Raw genomic sequence first — 22,863 nt, 5'->3', positions numbered from 1 at the left:
TTAGTTGCAGCTTTACACTGCTAAATGTAGCCTTTCATGTCTATTTTATCTACTATTGCCTCTGTTGGCTTTATTATTGTTTCTGCCCTGTGTATATAGGCCTACACTGTTTGTTTTATGCAAATGTTTCTTTCTGTGATAGTAAAGCTGAATTGAATATGGTTTTACACAAACTCCATGAACAAATAAAAACAGTGACAGAAAACAGAATTTAAATGGAGCTGAACTGATTTCATGTTTTTGACACTAGTTCTTCACTCGTCTCCTTTCGATTTTGCCTCCTGACAAACTCTAAAATGCCCATTGTTTCTTTCCACTGATCTTTTACATTAACCCTTCCCCCCCTCCTCCCACCTCCTCCTCCTCCTGGCTCTCTCCCATTGGTCCGTTGTGTTTCTCCTGGTAGAGGATCTTCTTCATCTTGCGGTACTGCAGGTTGTCCAGCTCACGCACTGCATCCTTGGTCCTCTGGATGAGGTCGATGAGAATGCGCGGCGAGCGTTCCCGACGCACAAAATCATGCTGGACAGGGAAGAAGAGGGAGAAAGTTAGTAAGTTAGTTGGTTGGGTCAGACGTTATTTAAAGATGGATAGAAGGAGGAAACAATCAGTTTAGAAATTTAGAAAATAGTCCTTTTTTATGCAATATTCTAATTTAATTAGTTATGTTTCAAATTCAGCCCTTTATTCCATACAATTTATGGATGCTAATCATTTTTTTCTCTCTCCAATTTAGCAGAATAGCAATTTGGAAATGTACTCTTTTATTTGTCTGTGTGTTACAGTACAATTGTATTTCTGTTTCCAAAGTTTTCACCTGAAGACATTTGTAACATACTGGCAGGTCTTTGTACATGTTACAATTTCAAAAATCAACTAAACCTATTAATTCAAATATTCCCCGCAAACAATAAATATTTCTTTGGGAAATAACGTCAAAAACACTGGAAAGATGTAGGAACTTTAAATGATATAAGAGGAGTTACTTCTCAGTAAATATGAAAACTATGGTTTGAGAGCATATAATAGATGCAGGACCTTAAGTTTTTACATGGTCTGTTCTTAAAGATCTTATAAATTGTGTTTAAAGGAAATCTAATTTTACACTTGACACAATGAGCACCACAACAGTGACTATCACTAGAGGGCGCCTGCAGGTTGCTCTGCCCATCCAGGGAGTCCAAGCACTCTTCTCCTCTACTGCACTGAACACATGGGATCTGTGTAAGACTGTCCATAAAATTGATTTTCATAAATACTCTTAATTATTTTCACTCCAATAAATAATGTCTTGGCACCAAATAAATGACAGCTTCAAATTAAGTATTGTTGAGTAATATATATATAATCTTTTTTTTTTTTGGGAACGCCTACAAACATTAACCACTCTGGAAAGAAAAATGTATTTAAGGGAAGAGTCAGAATTGAATAAAATAATCTGTGGGACAAAAAGTATACTGGACCCCATTGTATACACACTGGATATTAGCAACCTAAAATTTCTCACCAAAAGAAAGTCAAATTCCTACAGCATGAACGTTAAATCCATGTAACATTCAAATTACACAAAAGGTCAGATTTTCTTTATGAAAACATTATTATTTAATGATATTTCCTAACACTGTTTTACGCTAAACTGATTGGTCAAACTCATTTAGATCACATTTCCAAGCTGTCATGAGCTCCACTGTAAGGAACCAACCTTTCTGTAATTTGATGGAGGTGTAATTTGGTGGATGTCAGGGCATTATGCATTTATGTAATTATTTATTTTGTGTTACATAACCAGCAGGTCAGAGTGGGTGTGTGGGGCTGGTGGGTAAGAATGAGGTGGTGAAGCTGCATGCGTTTTTAATTAATTGTACCGACATCAAGATGAAAATAAAAATACAACAAAAACATCTTCTCTACCCTACGCTCCCACCCACTCTACCACACACACATTTTCACACCTCCCCTTAGTCACTCTCATTCATAAAATATTGTGTGCTTAAATGGCTGAAATGTATGCAATCTCAGAGGACAGGCCTAAAATATATATATATACTGTATAAATAAAACTATATTTTTAGGTCTATTTCCAGCTCTCTGTCTCTGCACACCTTCCACTCCATGTGACAGATCCTGGTGTAATGGGTTAGTCAGGACACAGGGGAATGACATCACGCTCTGAAAATAGAGATGGGACTGATTTGTCCCGTTTTCTGACGGAACTACGCCAGAGTGTGGGTGGTTGGCCACCCCCGTCCCATCGACCAGCCAGAAGTTATCTCTGGGATTCTTCCTCATTATAAGGTTAGTGTTAAGAAGAAGCGACAGCGTCTTCAGTGCCTTCCCTAAATGTATACTGTGGCATCACCAGCTTCTTCTACCCAAAGTACCCATCCATCCTCAAAGATTTACTCTGTTAGTTAGTGATGTTAAAAGCAGTTTATCACATATTATTATTAACTTTTTTCTCTTAGTCCATCTCGTTTACTTCTACTGCAATTATAGTAGCAGTAGTGACAGAGAACAAGCCTAACATGCTTGATGTATTAAAGGAACAGTTCAACATTTGGAAAATACGCTTATTCTCTTTCGTGCTGAGGGTTAAATGACAACATTTAAATATCACTCTTATATCTGTACAGTAAATATGTAGCTGGAGCTTGCAGCCGGTTAGCTTAGCTTAGCTTAGCACTGGAAACAAGGGGAAACAGCTAGCCTGGCTCCAGCTACATATTTACTGTACAGATAGCGTCAATCTTTTCATCTGACACTCAGCGAATCAACAGAAAATGTATCGCCAACAATTTTGATAATGGATTTATCATTTAAATCATGTATTAAGGAAACTGCCATTCACTGATTCCAGCTTCACAAATGTGAGATTTGCTGCTTTTTCTGTTTTATATTATTGTAATTTGAATTATCTTTGTGTTTTGGACTGTTGGTCGGACAATTTTTTTTATTTTGCACACATCCTCTTGGCTACAATAAGCTGTTTGGGGAAACTTTCTGTGCACACACAGTGAACACAAACTGTACACAGAAAGAAAGTGATTTTGTGTCCGTCTGTAAAGAGAAAGTGGGTATTAATCATAAGCTAACACCACACCCCCCAAAGCTTCACTATAAAGCAGCCCCTTCAACACTGATCCCAAGTCTGTTTGGTGCTTATCCCTCTTTAATGGTTTTTCGGCCAGGATTTGGGTCAGGGGTGTTGGGAGGAGTGAATTCCAGTCTAAACGTCAATCCCATCCAGATGACAGTCCAGAGCCCCTTATTTAACCGCTACCTAACCTCACACACTCCCTCAGGTGGGGCAGGTGTAAAAAAACTCCGCTCGAGCTCCCACTGTTGAGTGTGATCACCAAGAACATTAAACTCTTAGTGGGCCAATAGGATTACCTGTTGGTAACACAAACAAAAAGATCAATCCCTGTACACAATGAACATACACGGATTAAGACTTTGTAAGTTCATTGTGTTTTAGTGGGGTTATTGGGCAGGATGGCTAAACAAATGTCATTATAAAAGGCTGACTTGCAGCTGCATTTCAATTTTTAAATCTGTATTTTATGGGATCATTTTGCCTTTTTCTTTGAAAGGAAGAGATGGAGGGAGGGTGAAATGTAAGAACATCATCTAAATTTGGAGTATTAGGGTTCATTTTCAACCTTGGAAATAGCAGTTTGACAAAAAGTTTTTATGACAAGGTTCACTTTTAAGTACTTTTTCCCCCAAAACTTCAGAAAGGTCCAACTAAGTCGACCTTGTAATAAGATTTTCTTTTGTAAAAAGGATCTAAAACTTATATAAAAACAAAAGAATGAGGCACCATGGTGGCCTAGGGTTTAAGGCACCAAACATGAACCACAACAGTGACTTGTGTTGTATGTCCTTCCCCATCTCTCTCCCCCCTCAATTCCTGTCATCTCTCTACTGTCTAACTATCAATAAAGGAATAAAATGCCCAAAACTGATGTGAAAGCAGCATATACACGCAGCCATGGCTATGAGGCAAGGCACAGAAAGCAGAGTTACAACAAAGAAAGAAAAAAGCAATTCTCAGCGGGGTGCTTGATTCCTGTGCTTGAAGAAGACACTGTGTATATGCTTGAGTATTAGGGAAACGTGGGTGGTTGGGAGTGACTCATCCGCATGGCTCAGGGACTGACTTAGACAGGAAGTGAGGTCACAGCTGGAGGGATTACAGAGGAAGCCCACTCACTCGTAGCAGCTCCCCTGACGAGGGTCTGTCCTGAGGAATTTTCAGTAGGCAGTAGTCGACAAAGCTCCGGAAGGGGTCAGACCTGGGTAAAGAGAACAGTAAGATGCAGGTCAATGATTCCCATCTCTGTCAATCATATTTAAATCCGAATAATTTAAACAGGAATAGCAGAGACAATCTAATGATAGGCTGCCTTCAGCTACACCTGAATGTTTAACGTGATGAGTAATCTCTTCCTTCGTGTGCTGTGTTTATCATGTCAACAAATTAAACCAGAACAATCCTACGTAATCTCTTTGTGTAGCTCCACATATGAACCATATATGGATTATGTAAATATGTGGAGCAATAAAAAATATAGGCCACTGGAGCTGTGGAACACCATGCCACTGACTCTGATCTAAAAATATGCTCATGATAACAAAGTATATGTAACACTGTATTTTTGGGTTGTTGCTATGACTATATCACTAAGATAAAGTAGCCTGTGATGCTAGTTAAGATTGTGATAGTCAATACGCACATTCAGGGTCATTGTAGGGTCAGTAAGTGCACATATCCTTCTCAAACTCTACATCTGACATCCTCTGTGGTTAGCCCAGGTCCATGAGTGCACTTGTATGTCATGCCAATGTGTGCATAGTGTGGCCTTGTGTATGCGTACTGAAGTTACACAATGGAGCTGATGTCTCTACTAGTCTCATCTGGCGGGATGTTGCTAACGCCTCGGGCCGCTGGAGCTCCTCCAAAAATACCACAACCCTGTGCTGCCCCACACAATCACTTGCCTCAGCACGATGCTAGAAACCAATGCTAATTTTAAAACTGACGTTCTCCATGCATAGGCAGCAAATTACAACTCAAAAGACTTGTGCCTCATGTTTCTCATGACAGAGCCCATGATATATGCTTTCGTTTAAGGTTAATTGAGAGCTTAGGTGGAAGATTCTGGAAGGCCAGTGATGCCTTCAGGCTGCTCTGAGGCAGGTAGAGAACAGCATTTAGCCTCTCGTCGTGGCTGTGCAGAAGACACAGATTCTTGCAACATATGACAAGGAGCAAACACAGACACGACTCTGCATGCTTAGGACCAAACACACATAGCTTTCATACCATGGAAGTGATAGCATAAAAGAAGAACGCAATGGTAAAATTACAGGGAGAACATCAAACAAAGGGTTAATATTTGATGAGTGTTTCCCCCATGAGAATCGCACCTCACATGCAAAGTGTGAGTGGTGGCTACAGCAACTGAAGAGGAATGGTAGAATATTTGCTGCTTTGCCGATTTCCTGCTAGTAATCTTTTATCAATTTGTTTTCCATTTTAAATCACTAACTTCTCTATACATTTATACTACTACATATTTAACCTATTTTCTGCTGTGTGTTCTGCTGTGTGAAACAAGTTAACTTTATTTCAAACTAAATCCTTCCATTCCTTCCACTTTTATCTCCAGGTTTGCACAAGCTCATGCTGAGTACATGTGCATGTAAAATAATTATGAGGATGGAATATTTACTGCTTAGCTGAGAATATATAACATGAAATAGCTAGGGTATACTATGTTGGCTAGCGTAGAGAATACAGTAAGTGTTAACAACTGTGCTCTAGTTTGCCCAAATAACTTGTTTATAAAATAATATATATATATTCCTTAAATGGAGTCCTCCAAGCAACAATGAACACCCATTGTGAAAGTTTTTGGCATAACAATTTAAACATAGAACAAATCCGTTTTATTTCTTAACATAAAGAGCATATAGAAAGACACGGAGACGATCTGTATCAAAAGAAATCCGCAATTTCACATACAGTTTCTTGATTTATGAGGTGAACTAAACATAAAAATCTCACCTTTCACGATGACATCCAATAACACAACTAGCCCTTACTTAAAAAAAAGTGCACTTTAACACTGTGGGTGATATGCTGTTGCAAAGACACAGCAAAGAGCTGTTTAAATCCTGCCGGCCTAAATTAAATTGCTTAAAGTGTTTTGATGTCTGGAAGGACAGTCTCTAGAGAATCTATTAGAGTCTACAATCATAAGCTGTGAGGCTGAGAGCAGCATAAAGTATTGGCTGTTTGCCCATAATACGTTTACAATACTCTGTGTCTGTGTACAAAGAAACATCCTGTTTAGTATGGCAAACACAAGAGTTTTTAACTAGTAGAATAATCACACTGCTGTTAAAATGTACCTTATAGCCCAGCAGGAATGATGTGGATATTTACACAGTGTTAGTTTGGTAAAGGTTTCCCAGGTAATTATATAAGAGACTTAGAGTGTGACCTTGCACAAGGCCTGTTGCAGGGATCATAGGTCGTGCAGATTAACACAGGGATGTCTCACCCTGACTGAGCTCAGATCGGATTGGGCTTTAATATTCACAGTCGAGTGGAAGTGTTGTATCAGCAGTTTCACTGGATTTTCATGGTTTGTGGACAATTGTTTTTGTTCAATTAAATTACCATGTTTTTACATTGTGTAGTGTTTAAGTTTGACTGATCACATATTGACAGCATTTTGCAAACACTATGCTTATTTAGTTGAAAGGATTAAAAAAGAAAGAAAACAAAACAAACTGAATCGTAATATTTGGGAGGTGTGTTTTTGACTCACCACTCATTGGACTGTAGCGTGGGAGAGTCGTTCTGTGCGATGTGATATAAGGCACTCATGGCATTCATGTTGAACAAGGGTGGTTTGCGCTCGGCTAAAATAAGAAAAGATGGCAGAGTCAGAGAAAGATGGAGAAGAGTGATGCTTAAGTTTTCACAATCACCAATCATTTTCTCGAATGAGGCAGTCTCAAAAACATGCCGGAACTAATAAGACATATTTGTTTGTCTTCCGTCTTCAGTCATCTGTTGTATTTTTTACTTTATGAGCCTATAAATGCATTATTTGACCATTAGGGTAGATGTATGCTCACCCAGTTCAATGCAGGTGATCCCCAGGGACCAGATGTCCACTTTCCCCTCGTACTGACCCTCATCCATGGCTAGGATCACTTCTGGGGCCATCCTGAGGACAGAGAGATGCACATGCAAATGCACACATATGCGTAGTTTATTAAGTATGGGGGAAAAATCCATGAAAATGTTATAATCTGCTAAGCCTCTCAGAGCCTTTAAAGACTCTGGTATGCCATGATAGCAGCTCAGTTTTAGGAAAATGTGTGTGTGTGTTTCTGGAAACGTGGTGTGTGACAACTTGTGTGTGTGTTTCTGTGTGCGTGTGTTTGAATTTAACATGACGAGTGGGACGAAGTTATGTGCTGCTGGCTTTTGAGATCATGAGAGTCCATCACTGGTCCGGCTGTTTACGTGATGTCTTTTGTTCACCATCAAAGCTGCATGAACTTGGTAAATCAGTACTATGGTGGGTAAGACAGAGCTGGTGATTTCTATATGAGAGGCAAACAACAGAGGACACTGCATGGATAAGTTTATGTCTCAGGTCCTTTTCAGACTGCTGTGCAAGAGGGAGCATTGGCACTGCTGGAGAACAGTGGTGGGTTGAAAACTAATGATATGAATGAGAAAAAGTGTCAGTTCTCTCACAGGCTACATCATCACAGTTAACACCGTAATTCATTTTCTCATGAATTCCATCATTTATTAGTATTACTAGGTTTACATTTTATGTAAAAATGACCCATGTGATTATTCAGATATGACCAAAAAAAATATCCTATAATTTATGAGGGTGACTTCAAGTGTCAAAAATCACTTATAGCATGCTGGCAACAACATGATGAATTCACACACTGCAAAAACAAACAAAAAAAGCCACAAAAAGCAGCTAACTTGTGCAAAACAGTTTTTAATTTCTACGCAAAATAAAAGCAGACCCCCTAAAGAATAACACCAACAAAACTATTTCAGTTCACGTTCTTCTCAGCACATGTAGTCCCGTGTGATCTTCTGTGTTGTGCCCCACCATGTCTATCTTGTCTTGTGTATACTGACCAGTAAGGTGTTCCCACAAAGGAGTTGGCAGGTGAGGCAATGGAGGCAGAGCCAAAGTCGGCCAGTTTGACCTGACCCAGCTCAGTCAGCAGGATGTTACCAGCTTTCACATCTCTGGATGGGGAGAGGGGGGATATAGAAAGTGAGCATATATAGGCATAGCAGCAAAACCACATCAGTTCCAAGGATCTATTATGCATTATGCTTTTCCCTCCTTGAAAAAATGGTCACTGATGTGATGTATTTATAGATTTGATATGTTCATTTGAATGGGTTTTTATGCGTTTTTAAATTTCTGCAATGAGACCTACGATGACAAAGAACAGTGAGTATGATCCATACAGTGCCATTGTTGTGTCTGCCATCAAATATAATAATGTTAACACAAGTGAGACAGGAGGGTTGTTACTTCCAGTCTCACTGGTGTCACAACAGCAAAGTTCAAGAAGGAGGAAAGGTTAGTACAGAGATGAGGTTTTACAGCTTTATTAGTAAACGCAATAAAGGGAGAACATGAGTAGCTCTCATCTCATCTTAAAGTCTTATCATGTTTTTTCTAAAGTCACTGTATGTTCCTGTTGGGAAATGTTTAGAGCTAAGAAATGAACTGACTCACCTGTGAATCATATTATGGGAATGTAGGTAAGCCAGTCCTAGCAAGGCACCATGGGTAATGGCAGCAATTTCCATCTCTTGCAGTGGTTTCTTATGAACTTGGGGAGAAATTAGTACAGTGGAAATGAGTAGGAACCCTCTAAAGACTTCAATTATATAATAATGAACTATAACAGCTCTACACAAAGGCCTCCATAATAAATAAAGCTTCTGCATATAGTTATGAAGTACAGACTTCAGGCATGATCAAAGTCATGGCAACCAAAACATCACAGTTTCAGTAATACATTTTTTTTTATACCAATCTGTCCTGCTGATATGGCAGTAAGAAAGGACTCCCATTTGGCATCTACCATATGGATGTAAACAGTTGTGATATAGGCTCCTAAGCTGGCTCCCTGTGGACTGTTGCAGTAACAGAGAGACTACGTGCCAAGGCAACAGGTCACAGCAGAACTATGACTGAGAAATTTCGTTTGAGAAAAGTCCCAAAAACAGGCCAGGGCCCACTGTCATGACTGTGTATCTACGCCAGTGACGAGTACACACATAGGTGCTTAAAATAACACATTAGGTCCAGGTCAGGAATGCTTAGAGGGTGGACAGTTAAGGAGGTTCAAGCTTTGAAAACTGTAAATGTTTTTTGGTTTTTAGAAAAAGTAGTTAAGCTAGAAACTAAATCTAAGTAACACAGATATGGTCTTCCATCTGTCTAAATCTTATTAATCAAAGTGCTCAATGTAACATCACAAGTCAGACCACATAACGTTGCTAAATTCAGTTACTCAAAAACCATGTATGGACTACTTTGTTCTGTTTTGTTATTTAGTAAGGTTTACAAAACCACAGAACATGAAGTTGTATGGGTTTTAAAAGATAAATGCAGCCATCTTATAACAGGCAGGTCCTCATGTCTATTAAGTATATAGCAAAACCTCATGAACTACAGTCATACAGTAACCTGGAATGATGTTCATATTCAGCTGCTGAAATGAAAATTAGGTATAATAGGTACATGTAGAATACAGTCTAGTCAAGACAATCCTACTGCAGTCAGCTAAAGCTTACTAATCAAGACAGTATATCTCATTTGTTTAACGCATACAATAACCCAAATGTAAAAACAACAAGGTTTTTATGGGGGGTTTAGAGACTATTTCTTGGCCAGGTGCAGTGACTTCTTCAAAAAATGCTAACATAAACACCTTGATACTGACAATAAAAATAGTTTAGTTTAAATATGTGTGTGCACATTAAGCATTAGTAAATACACTTACCCTCTAGTAAATCGGATGCAGAGCCCAGGCAGTACTCCATCACCAGCTGAAACAGAATACAGTTACAGCTGAATAACTCATTTACCAGGTGTGCATCATAAAATATCACAAATTCAAAGCTTTGGGTCAAGTTTGTGGAAACTTGTGAAGTTGTTCTCTACTGCAAACTAATCACATTATGATGTCTGCAATGGAGGTGGTACTGATTACAACATATGCAGAGAAACAGTAGTAGGCAGTCTGAAAAGAGAAAAAGAATCAGACAAAGAGGACGGGAAGAAAAAGATAAAACGAACAATGTTGCAAGACTGAAACAAAGAGGGGAACTGGGACAAAGGGAGATGTGGAGAGGGATCCACTCACCCAGGCAGTGTTTTCTTTCAAGTAGCAGCCTTTGTACTCAATTGTGTTTGGGTGTCGCAGCTGTCCCAAAAACTTGACCTCCTTAATGATGTCCTGCCACTTCTGCCAAAAACAAATTTAGACACACAGATGGTGACACAATACAGGTACAATCACAGAAACACTTAAGTGGGCATTGCTGTGACTTTGACTAAAATGGTGCAGTTCGCCTCACTGTAGTAACCACAGGTTATTATGGACTTTATACATCTGATACAATTGTGTGTATAGACAGACAGGATTTTTTTTCACCAAGGTAAATGATAAACAGAGTAGTAAAATGCAAAAAATGAGAGCTGGCTCTATGCTTACCCGAAGAGTTATTATAGCAACCGGACGCCTCAGCTACTTAGGAACAATCTGACAATGTCATGCGAGAGCCCTCGCAAAAAAACACACCTCAAAGGTTTATAAAGAGAATAAAGTTTCCTAAACCACAGAGATGTGGCCTCCAGTTCAGCTGAAGCGTAAGCTGTGATCACATAGGACGCCTTCTAAAATCTGCTTGTGCCTAAACATTTTCAGTGGTTTGCTTGAGGGAGGCACATGTTTGTTTCAATCCTTGCATCTGGTGGTGAGTAATTCTTTTTTAAATTATTTTCACATTTTTGTTCCTTTAGGGTAACTAACCATCATACATGAGACATCTCACAAGCTAGTGTCAAGCTTTGGGTGAATATCATTAGAGAACAACTTTTTGCATTTGAGCTCTTGCTCACATTATTAACAGATTTGTGCCAAAGCAAGAGAAATAAACGTTAATACACTGACTGTGGGCTGACCAAATGTCCACTTGATCTTGAGATATGGTTCAGAGACACAAATACTAAATTATAGTGATGCCTTTACAGTGGCTTCTGTAAAGGCTTCTGTCTAACGTTTGGCATGTCTATTTGCTCCGGTGTGTGAAAGTTTTTCTTACTTCGGTAGTCTGCTTGCCATTATAGGACATCTTTTTGATGGCCACCACCTCGTTGGAGTAGGAGTTACGTGCCTGGAGAAGAAAACAGAGGGATCAGACTCTTACTTGCAGACAACTCTCACACAAACACACAAACAGTAATCCCCTCACAAGACATGATCACAGGGCTTTTTTTTTGGTCTCCTGGTTATAACACTCTATAAAAAGAATATGGTAACATTGATAGAACACATTGATAGAACACACTGGTTATAAAAGTTATTAAATTGTTGTATGTGACATGACATTGGAACGATACATATTCCTGATTAAGTAGGCTAAAATGTTAAATCTTTACATTAAGTTTCACACATTTTTACAAAAGCATCACATGCAACGGGGGAAGGATTCTCCAAATTGAATTGAAAGGAATGAGTTTTCATTGGACAGTAACTCCGTTATGCGTTACTTTAACTACCCTGTTTAGCATATAAGCACTATATAAACATTTAGGCCTAATAATATTTCCATCCATTATCTCCACTTATGGGTTCCCACAGAAGGGGTATATGTTGTTGACAAATACATTAATAAACACTAACATCTGTTTACAACTACATTATAGTGTGTTATAAACCTTTTATAAAATGTTATATACTTGTGCTAAATAGGGGGTTAAAGTAAAGTGTCATCAACTCATGCCATTTCTTAAGGGTGATTCAGATGTGAGCTGGATATAGTCAGTGCATGCGAAACATCATAATGCCTGCACAAAGCAATACCTCTACAGCTGAGTGATACGGCAGTAACAGATTCTCTCATTTGAATTTAAACAAATTTCCGCATGATCAAAGCACTCTACAACGTGATTAGGGGAAGCCTGCAGGTAATTGATATGTGGGTGTTCTGCAGCTAGGGTTAGGTTTGTGTTGTCTGTGCACATCCACATGCCCATGCTAAACCCGTGGTGTTAACCTCAAAAGGCATTTTGCCTCAGGAACAGCTACGCTGCAGCTCAGCCAAAGCCCTTATATCGGCTTCATTCCACTTTCAAATGAATGGGAAATTCATGTTGAGATTCAAATGGAATTACCGTAACAGCAGGCAACAGAGTATTCCCATTTGATTTTTTTTCTCAGATTCATTTGATCCCAATGATTGCCTGTCAGTTCATGCATAATAGCCATTCCCACTGGTGTAATGTATAGATAGTCAGCTATAGAGAAGAGAAAAATAAATTATGTAACACTGAAATATTAAAATACACTCAGGCTTATTGTCATTGCAGAAGAAGGGGGTGCATAAATAATTGAAGCTGCAAGCAGCGTTGGACGGGCCCTCGCTCTTTAGTGCGCGTCGGGGTTACTGGCGGACGCCGCTCCACGTGACCCTGCATTTGTGCAACGGTTGGACACAGAGCACACAGTGGAGTGTGTGGCGTTGGAAATGGTGTATTTTAAATGTCGTACCAAGTACAGGGGACGGGGCTAACCGTCACCAATGAAAAGGGAACTCTCTCAGTGTTTCCTTTAGGATTTTTTTTAGCAGTGGGGGCAGGTCCGCACCCCCCCTCATGAAACGGAACTGACACTTTGCTGCAACACAAACTAATATATTTATTCACCTCTATTCACACACACACAATGAGGCATATTTTATGTTGTGATTGAACTGTATTTTTTTAGTTACTATATAGGCCAACTTTGATCTTGACATATAGGCTAAGCATTCTGTAGCAAATAACAATAAACCCACTATTAATTACATTATCTTAATGCAGTGTAACTACTTCAGGATGTAAATAATGCACCTAAAATACAAACGTGGGCGAGGGCATTCAGCAATCGCTATCGAATCAACAGCCACGTGCAATTTAGCTCGCAGGTGAAGAATACAAACAACGAAAATCACCAGTTAACTTAATTTAAATTTGCAAGACCAGGCTTAAATGAACTGACAACATAAGTTATATGACTTACAGTTCTCAAGGACGTACACACACACAATCTCAACTGGCTAGTTATCGTTGTGTGTCGGCGCTATTCTCCGACATGCACTCTAACAATGCAGCCCTATTTCTGATACCGTGGGGGGCAGAAATGTTGCCGTGGGGGGCCGCCATGGTCAAATCAACAGAGGAAACACTGTCTCTACTGAGTTCAATGATACCTCACACAATAGTCTACATCAAACGGGTCATTAGTTATGAAAGGGGGCGTGGCTTAAGAATAGGGGTCAGGCCAAACAGTGACCAATGACAAAGGAACTCTCTGCTGAGTTCAATGATACCTCACACAATAGTCTACATCAAACGGGTCTTTAGTTATAAAAAGGGGCATGGCTAAATCATAGGGGGCGGATCAAACCATAACCAATCAAAAAGGAACACTCTGCTGAGTTCAATGATACCTCACACAAGACTCTACCTTAAACGGTTCAAAAGCCATAAAAGGGGGCGTGGCCTGACTACACGGGCGTGGTTAAAGTATAGGGGGGCGACTCAGTATCACATGTAGACCACACATTATAAGTTAAGTATGTAAATCGGTTTGTCATATAAGGCTGATTTCCTGTTTCCAGCAGGGGGCGCTATAACCAAAAGTCAATTTTTGCTTATAGATGTGTTCAGGCATGGACCCTTGTCAATCGTGAGAAATTTCTGGCAGATATGACAATGTACACTCAAGTTACAAAAACTTCTTCGTTCATCAGTAAATGCTCAAAATGGCCGCCACGCCCACACCGTTGGACGAAAACTCAAGCTTTTAATAACTTTTCTTATTGAAGTGATTCATTGGGGAGAAGAATAACAATAAACGGAGCAGTTTCAATAGGGCTTCGCCGGCTGACGCTGTCGGCGCTCGGGCCCTAATTACAAGAGGCCAATTCATTCAGCATACACTATAGTGGTGTGTGGGTAATGGGCCTTTATACCCAGCAGGGGGAATCCCCCTGGTTCTTTTCTGTAATGGAGTTCCTCCCTATCTGAACATGCATAAACTATTGATGCACATACAGTTGCATACATTTTTTGACTATGCATGCATATACATACAGTAATAACCTAAAGATTATGGACAAATTTACAATAGGAAAAACTGTGCCACTGTACCTTTCCCTTCTATTGTGCACTTAACCTGCAGCTATCTTTTACAGTACCAGTGTTGCAGACATTTACCTCTTAAATGTTAGACAACACAACTACATCTAAGTATTGTAAAAGCACATCTTATTGTTGTTATTGTTGTTGCTTTGTTATACCAGAATGATAACCAATGTCATCATAATGTGATATTTGCTATATATCTATATAGATATAGATATAGATATGTACTGTATCTTCCTATATTTACTAGCAGTTATTAGTCATTTCAGTATTTAAACTTTGAAGAAAATGTATATATTTTAGAGTACTTTCACAAAAGCTGCTCTGGCTAACAGCTAAAGCTAGCAGTGTACCAGTTGTAATGCGGAAAGCATAAGTGTGTCAGTGAACATACTGCTGGCATCAGGGCAGGATTTAGACACACATTGGAGCCAGACGGACATGGGCACCAGGGTTACTAGTGATGTATTGGGGCTGTGTGTGTGTGTGTGTGTGTGTGTGTGTGTGTGTGTGTGTGTGTGTGTGTGTGTGTGTGTGTGTGTGTGTGTAATGACACGGGATAGAAGAGGATGGTAAAGCCCTGCTAGCCAAGAAAATCCTGCCCCACTATCGACAGCTTCTGTTTTTCTATAGCAAGAAAGAAGCTGTAGGAGGGAGGGAGGAGGCTTATCGCTCCCAGCCCTGCATCTGGAGGAGAGGAGGAGAGGAAGAGGAGGAGGAAAGGAGAGGACTGAAGAAGTAATGAAGAGAGAGCAGAGAGATGTGATGTGCTGTCAACCCCCTATCCACGCAGCTTTAGAATCAAAGGCTTGACGAGTAATTAGTGATGATGAGATTAATAAGAAAGACTACAAAGAAAGTGCTGAGAGGCAATCTGTCTCCACTTAATTGCATTCAGACAGCCATAATGTAGCAGGCAACATTTACAACATTCAATCAATTAATCGATAAATGCATATGTAGAGTAATCAAAGTGATAATTGTGTAATAATAATTGCCATGTAGTAAAGGGCTATGAGTGCCTTGCCTAATGGTAGTATTAAGTAAATGGTCCAGCCCCTCATTCACATGCTGTTTTCCTTCTGAACTATGAAACTCTCACTAAATGGACAGCCAATAAATTCTACAACCAACTGCATCACCACTACATCTTTGTTGTTTTAGTCCCAAAAGCTATAAACTTTCAAAACGTTTCAATGCCTTTAATGTCCAGCCATATTCAATTAATAAACTTTAAATCTTTGTTTGAATTGACTTGCAATACTGGCAAATGGTGTTGAAAAAGATTTGAGTGAGACTTAATACAAAAAGATATGGTCAATTCAGAAAGACAAAACTTTATTTCAAGATTGTCATCTGAAATGTCCTGATAATATGGTCATGCCAAGAGCTTGAAGGTCATTTTTTTTTCATTGTATATACAATGTCCTCTGTTAAAATTAGTTCAACAGAGGACATGTATGGAGCTTTTAAATTACAAAAAATTGTTAAATTGGCACTTACAAAGTAGACGGCCCCGAAGCTGCCATGTCCAATCTCGTGCAGGTCACAGAAGACATCCTCAGGGTCATCTTTGAAGAAGAGGTCAGCCAGCTCGGGGTCCTTCGGAACTCCTTTCCGTGTGGATGACGGCATTATGGGCTGGACATCAGCTAGGCGCCGGGGACGACGCTCATATACACACTACTGCTGCTGCTGCCGCCACCAGATGTCCACGACGTCCCCGGCATTGGCCAGCTAGACCTGGGAAACAGAATGGACAAGATTGTGACATTTGTTTGTTCTTCAGGCTGTGCAGATCCTCTTCAATTTAACACTTGCCAGAAAACTTAAAACACATCACTTCCTGTATGCAAGATCATTTTTACCTGACCAAGTAAGCAAATATTAAACTTTTATAAATCAGTGTCTGGATGTTCCAATGTATCAATGACCAGTGTGTGTGTGTGTGTGTGTGTGTGTGTGTGTATCATATTGTGTGCCTGCCTTTCTATCATGTGCTTGCATTTGTGCATCTCATGGACAGTTGATAACAAAGAAAAAAAAGACATCCACATGATGATGGCTAGCTGTCTAGTCTTGCTGCTCATCCAAGTCACACTTGGACACGTAAAGAGTGCACACACACACACACACACACACACACGACAGCTGAAGCTGAGTCACTGATGCATCATATCCCTACATGCCTGTGTGCGTACAGACACACACACTAATGCTAAATGTTTTGTATCACAAGGCTGCAGCCAGGCCGTCAAGCGTGTATGCATCCTGGACACTCTGCTCCAGTTAGCTTCGCTGCACATGCATCACACACACATAGTCTCTCTCTCTCTCTCATCTCTGTGCACATCAGCCAGATGCAGCAAGCAAATCTGGCTCCAAAGGCCAGCCCCACACAGAGCAAGCTGACATACAGGCAGAGGCAGCAAGGCACACAGGCCAAGACACTAAGCATCAGCATCATCCTAATCCCCTGCTCTTAAATAGGATCTAAGCCATCACACCCACTCCAAAAATATCAGTCTTAAAGGCAAAAGTCCTGTGCCCTCTGTTCCATTGCACCAGGTATATAAAGATGGCAGCCTCAAGACTTTGGAAGGGATTACTTTTGGTATGAGATACTCAGGCTAGACTATTTCATTGAGAAACTTGAACGATGACCCGATTCAAAAACTTTCTCCAATGCGATGGTTATATTTTTGCTTTAAATATCTGCACATTGCATTATGTTTGCGTGTTGTGCATCTCATGTATTTTACAACTTCTGAGTAAATATTGCTATTTATTGGGAGTGGGTGATAGAGCGAGGGAGAAGTGAGAGAGTGACGGCGATTAGCTTCGGAGTGAGTACAGCGTCTAGAGTCATAGTGAGAGAAACAAAGTGTCTCCCCTGTGCTTTCTGACCACGGTGGGAAATATTTGGCGGGAAAAGTTAACCCTCTCCTTGATTTCATGTTGTTTATGGAGAAGGAGAACCAGGAAATGAGTCAGGGGAAATGCAACGCTACCCAGCCACGGCCGAGCGACGTGTAGTTACATTTTTCGAGAGGTGCACGTCAGGCTACGACGTAGGGTCCGGCGTAGATGCAGAGGGGTCTGTGGGGGTACGCTGTCAATTTGACACAGAAGCATAAAGCGGCCTTTAAGGTTCAGCATCATCATACTCTCAACACTTACACTGGCTCAAGGCAGCTCAAAGCAATTCTGCCAGTGTTCAGGTGTTGAAGGCCTACATTATGACATGCTTGTTATTTGTTACCCTGTAGAGTGGAGGGTAAGACATGGGTGATCATTTACCTTATAACTTTGGAAACATATTGAGTCCAGAAGCTGAAGCTCATGTCAGTGAGGGGGAGATGAGCATCAAGGTTGGTTATATAAAGGAGGGAACTATATAATAATAATAATAATAATAATAATATAATTTATTTCTTTTTATATTAGCTATCGCTACAGCAGGTGAGAGCAGTGTGTTGGCCAAGTAAACGTCAACAAGAACACATACGTTGTCTTATATGGAAAGGTCCCCTGAGACATCATGCCATCCTGCTACCATTTATAAAGCTGCTTTAACATAACATCTCAGCATTGGGAATGGCGGCCTGCTGTACTGTAGCCTGACTAAAGTGAATTTCATGGCTTTGGTTTCTCTCTAAGAATGCCCCAGAAAATGCTTGGAAACCACCACGGGTTGCAACATAAACAACAGACATGGTTTCAGTTTACCCGCTTACATAATGTGAAAGATCACATACACAGGCTTACATGTTTATTGCCTTCGGACATCTCTATGTCAGTGAGGCATTTTTGAAAAGCATGAAGCCTTCAGCTGAGACCTTCACGCCTGTGATCGAGGTGTGACGAATGATGAATGAACTGTAGAGTACAGCATAGCAATGTAACTGTATGCATACAACCTCTAGGTTGCAGATATTTCTTATATCCTAATCATGGTTGCTAGCAATTCAATGAAAAACACTTGGTTACACTGCTATTAAGTATTCATTTATGTGCTTGTATAGTCAGTGTGTGTGTGTGTGTGTGTGTGTGTGTGTGTTTTCTATCTGTTTACCTACAATATGAACTTGTGTGTGAACATGTGTGTTTAGTGAATTTGTGTGTCTCCTGGTTGCATCAGCGCTGTCTGTCTCATCTCTCCTGCTTGAGCTCTACTTTAGATACTGACACACACACACACACACACACACACACACACACACACACACACACACAACTACAGTTTTACCTTATGTGAAGGAGCTTTGAAAGCAGTTTTAGTCGGCAGATGAGTAAAAGAGCTAAAAATGGAGCAAACGACCATTGATGTCATGTGATCACTCTGGAGACTCTGCACACCTCCCTCTCACCCTCTTTTTCACTCTTCCTCCTCGAAGATGTGTGAAGTGATGCAACGTGGCAACAACAGGTTGTAACATGGGGGGTTTGGTAAAGCCGTCACTAACCCAGCAAAGCCCAGTGTTTTGACAGTTCACTGTGTGTGTGTGTGTGTGTATGGTTACTTATCTATGAATGGTATTGTGCCGAGAGAGAGCTGTTAGGCAAATGGCTTAGACAGAATTAATGATCGGTGTGTGTGTGTGTGTGTGTGTGTGTGTGTGAATTCTTTACTACATGTGCACTACTACACACAACTGCATGACACTGTACTTATGTGTAGCCTTACATACACAAACTGGTGTGTGAGTGAGTAAATGAGACGCCGTGCGTGTGAGTTACTGCGGGGTCTAGTGTGCGGACTGCAGACTCTTTTTTTGTCATCTTTGATATCTAATATTTCACATAGGCCAGTACAATTCATTTTCAACTCGGTAAATGCAATCTTATAGACACAAGATCTAAAGAACTTATTCTGGGACTTCTCCGATGGTTGTATCTGTACATGAACACATGCTGTGGGCCAAAGTTCAACATGCTTACACAAGAAACACACAAGCAGAAAGACACAAACAAACAAATACTCTCCCAGCCCCAGGGCCCCTGTTGGTGCTGTTATGACTAATTGATGTACCAACATGTTGTTACAGGACCAAGCCCATCAGGCTGTTGGATATGGCTCTATACCATGTGCTGCAACAGACATTTTTTAAATGGGACATGCCATTGTCTACTCTTAGCCAATTATATGCAAGAATAATATACACGATACAATATTTTTCCAGAAATGTAAGTCAATCGCCAGTATTGATTTTGTTTCATATTTATTTAGAAGGAAGAAGGACATGGCTTCAGACAGAGCCACATTCTGATAGTGAATAATAGATAAAAATGAAACTGTTCACAACATTTTGAACTGAATCCAGGTCAACCACGACATAAAAGTGATACAAAAACTTAAAAAACTAACTAATGATTATTTTCATTGTTGATTAATCTGTCGATTGTTTTCTCGATTAAATCGATTAGTTGTTTGGTCTTTAAAATGTCAGAAAATGGTGTAAAATGTTGATCAGTGTTTTCCAAAGCCCAAGATGACATACTCAAATGTCTTTTTTTGTCCACAACTCAAAGATATTCCATTTACTGTGATAGAGGACTGAAAACTAGAAAATATTGACATTTAAGAAGCTTTTTCATAAAAAAATTACTCAAACCGATTGATTATCAAAATAGTTGGTGATTAATTTAATAGTTGACAAATAATTGATTATTTTATGCAGCTCTAAAAAAAGAGTTGTCCAAGTCAATGCGTGAACACAACTTGTTAAAAAAAAAAAATCTATAATTATGTTTCCAATACAATTTTAGCATTAAAAAACAATCCAAAGTTGTTTTTTTTATTTTCGGTTAATTTCAGGTCCAGTAAAATATTGTGACGATTAATAAAAAGATTCAAGTTCTTGCAAATAATGCAGGGATGGTTGAATTTGCATTAAATCTTGCGAGTGCAAGATCACAGGAATTAACAGGTCAATTTTGTAGATTGTATTTTGAAATATACAAAATACAATGTTCAAAATTGTATGTGCATTTGTGGACAATATGGATGCATGAAAACATCTCTTTACTGAGATGTTAGATTGAGTTTGATAGAGAACAGCTTTACAGAAACACCAAGTTCCTTATGTGTGGACACTTGAAAAGTGGATTCATCTCATTCTCCCTCCTATCTTATCCTACATGAGTTACCTCAGTCTTGCTTCTTAACTCTTTCAGTTCTACAGTATAATAATTCACTTTCATTTCACTAGGGTCATTTTGTTTTAAAAATGAAAGCTTTGACAAGGAAGAAAATGTGATTTTCTTATCATTCGTTTCACACTCAGTCTCCTGGGTTTGCCTGTATTCTTATGAGTGCAAGTGCATCTTCTGAATTTATATGTGCACAAAAAATATATATATCTGTGCCATTACGCCATTGAGAGCACACAAGTGCCCGAGTGTGTGTGTGTGTGTGTGTGTGTGTGTGTGTGTGTGCGTGTGTGTGTGTGTGTGCGTGTGTACAGCCAGGGGGTTTAGCGGCTTACTGGCCCCCCTACCGGCTTTAGGCAGGAACAGGAATTAGGCAGACTGTGGGAATTCTTACTGGGATTAAAATCACCAGCTCTAATCAGAAATGGAAAAAAAGAACTGGTAAATCTGCTAAATTGTGCATTGACACATAGTGTGACGGTAGTATGTGTATAAGAGAGAAAGATAATAAGAATTACGTAATGATTCAGTTCTATCATGACATTATAGAGAGCAGGCTTAGAGCTTTGGAGTTGTGTGTGTGAAGGTGTGAGGTTGCACATGTATGAGGTATGAGTGCGCAAGGAAACCTGAATCACACACCCATAGAAAAAAATTAAATCACTGCACTTCAATAATCCTGTCTAATAAAAAACTTAAAGACTGCCAGAAGATAGAGACTTACATCTCACCAGAATGCAAGGTCCCTGGAGAGTACTGCATGCGTGTGTGTGCCTCCTGCATGACATTAAATGGGTCAGCCTCGTTATGAATAATATAGAAGCCTATTTAAATACACAATGCCAGGTTGTATGGTGATGATAAGCCAATTTAAAAGGGCCAAATGTAACATCAATCAATGGAAAAACTGAAGTGGCTGTTCCTCCTGTGACTCAATACACACTGTATGGATGCATGGATACTGTAGGGTATAGGTATCCATGTATGCCTACACAAACATACAAAACCTTAATAATAAAATAGCTTAATTCAAATGTTGATTCTCCAGACTGGACCCTTGTGGACTTCAGTCATATGTACTAGAAGTGTCTGAAGTGTTCACCGTCTTTATGTCAAGTTGAAATATTTGTATGAACAGTATCCACACTCACACTTTTTGCAGGATGTGTGACTGTGAAGGCATATTTATACAGTAAAATATTCAATATACCGAGTACAACTTCTCATTACTTTAAACAGCTGAATATTACACTGCTATTATTATTCTCATATTAAACCCTGAGATAAAGATCCTAAGGCCCTCTACATTTTAATACAGCAGAATTTTCTTGATGAGAGAGCAGAGTCACCAAACATCGCGTCAGTGGTCCTTTGGGCGTTGCAGGCCACTCGGATTTAACATCTCGCCACTGCACTCAAAGTTCAGTCAGTTTCAACTTTTTTTCCATTTGGGCATTTCTGCCTTTAATTGATAGGAAAGCTGAGATATGAAAGGGGAGAGAGAGAGGGGGGTGTTGTGTCAAAATTTGATAAATCTGGTTTTTAATTGAATTATGGGGACATATACAACGTGTATCAATGTGATATAGATAGAAAACGTAAATGTATCTGCCTGGTGGGAGTCACAGACTTTCTCTCTCCTAGTGCTTCCCTGGGTCTTCCTTACTGCTACACAGACTCTCCCCCCTTCGTGCAAGCACTCAGTCGCGCTACACAGCCGCAGACATAAAGACTGGCGAGGAGCCCATGCCCCAAAGATAAACTTTAGAAAACGCAACTTCAGCTAAAAATAAGCTGAATCAGCAATATGCCTCCAACAAGTGGAAATTCCCCAAAAGGAGGGTCTTAGACTCCAAGGTAGCCAATTGAATTGTTACAGAGCATGTTCTGAAGGTGGTCATTGGAGGGTTTTTCTGGGGGATAGTCTGTCTTAGGCAAATATAAGACGCAGTAGAACAAAGAAATCTTTAGCAAGCTTTCCGGTACTTGCTCGGGTTTATTGTGTGTAGAATTCCTTTCGAAGCACATTAAACTCTCTATTTCACATCTGACTCTGACTCTGTGTGGATTTCTGAGACCTTGTTTTGGGACTTTTTCATACTTTGAAGAGAACTTGAAGAGAAGTTGACGAAGTGCAGCTGGCGATAAGGTCCGTGCCTATAAATCTGGCCTTGAACCGCGGACCTATAATTTATTTTCAACAGGGGAAGACCTG

The 22,863-nt window shown here is 39.8% G+C and overlaps 1 protein-coding gene across 3 annotated transcripts in view; it reads right to left on the bottom strand.

Moving 5' to 3' along the window:
• taok3a (TAO kinase 3a) overlaps window positions 1–22,863 on the bottom strand; it is a 76,068-nt gene that overhangs the window by 18,036 nt on the left and 35,169 nt on the right. For all 3 annotated transcript variants that reach the window (XM_031305401.2, XM_031305403.2, XM_031305402.2), the window contains exons 3-12: window positions 15,999–16,238; window positions 11,411–11,482; window positions 10,450–10,551; window positions 10,087–10,132; window positions 8,811–8,907; window positions 8,195–8,308; window positions 7,156–7,247; window positions 6,843–6,936; window positions 4,217–4,298; window positions 355–522 (exon numbers count right to left, since the gene is read on the bottom strand). In XM_031305401.2, the coding sequence (XP_031161261.1) occupies window positions 355–522; window positions 4,217–4,298; window positions 6,843–6,936; window positions 7,156–7,247; window positions 8,195–8,308; window positions 8,811–8,907; window positions 10,087–10,132; window positions 10,450–10,551; window positions 11,411–11,482; window positions 15,999–16,130 (999 nt within the window). In that variant the 5' untranslated portion in view covers window positions 16,131–16,238. The remainder of the gene's footprint in view (window positions 1–354; window positions 523–4,216; window positions 4,299–6,842; window positions 6,937–7,155; window positions 7,248–8,194; window positions 8,309–8,810; window positions 8,908–10,086; window positions 10,133–10,449; window positions 10,552–11,410; window positions 11,483–15,998; window positions 16,239–22,863) is intronic.

Source organism: Sander lucioperca, chromosome 2 (genome assembly GCF_008315115.2).
Source record: "Sander lucioperca isolate FBNREF2018 chromosome 2, SLUC_FBN_1.2, whole genome shotgun sequence".
NCBI lineage: Eukaryota > Metazoa > Chordata > Actinopteri > Perciformes > Percidae > Sander > Sander lucioperca.
The sequence above is the reverse complement of the archived record's forward strand: the minus strand, read 5'-3'. Positions and strand labels throughout refer to the sequence as shown.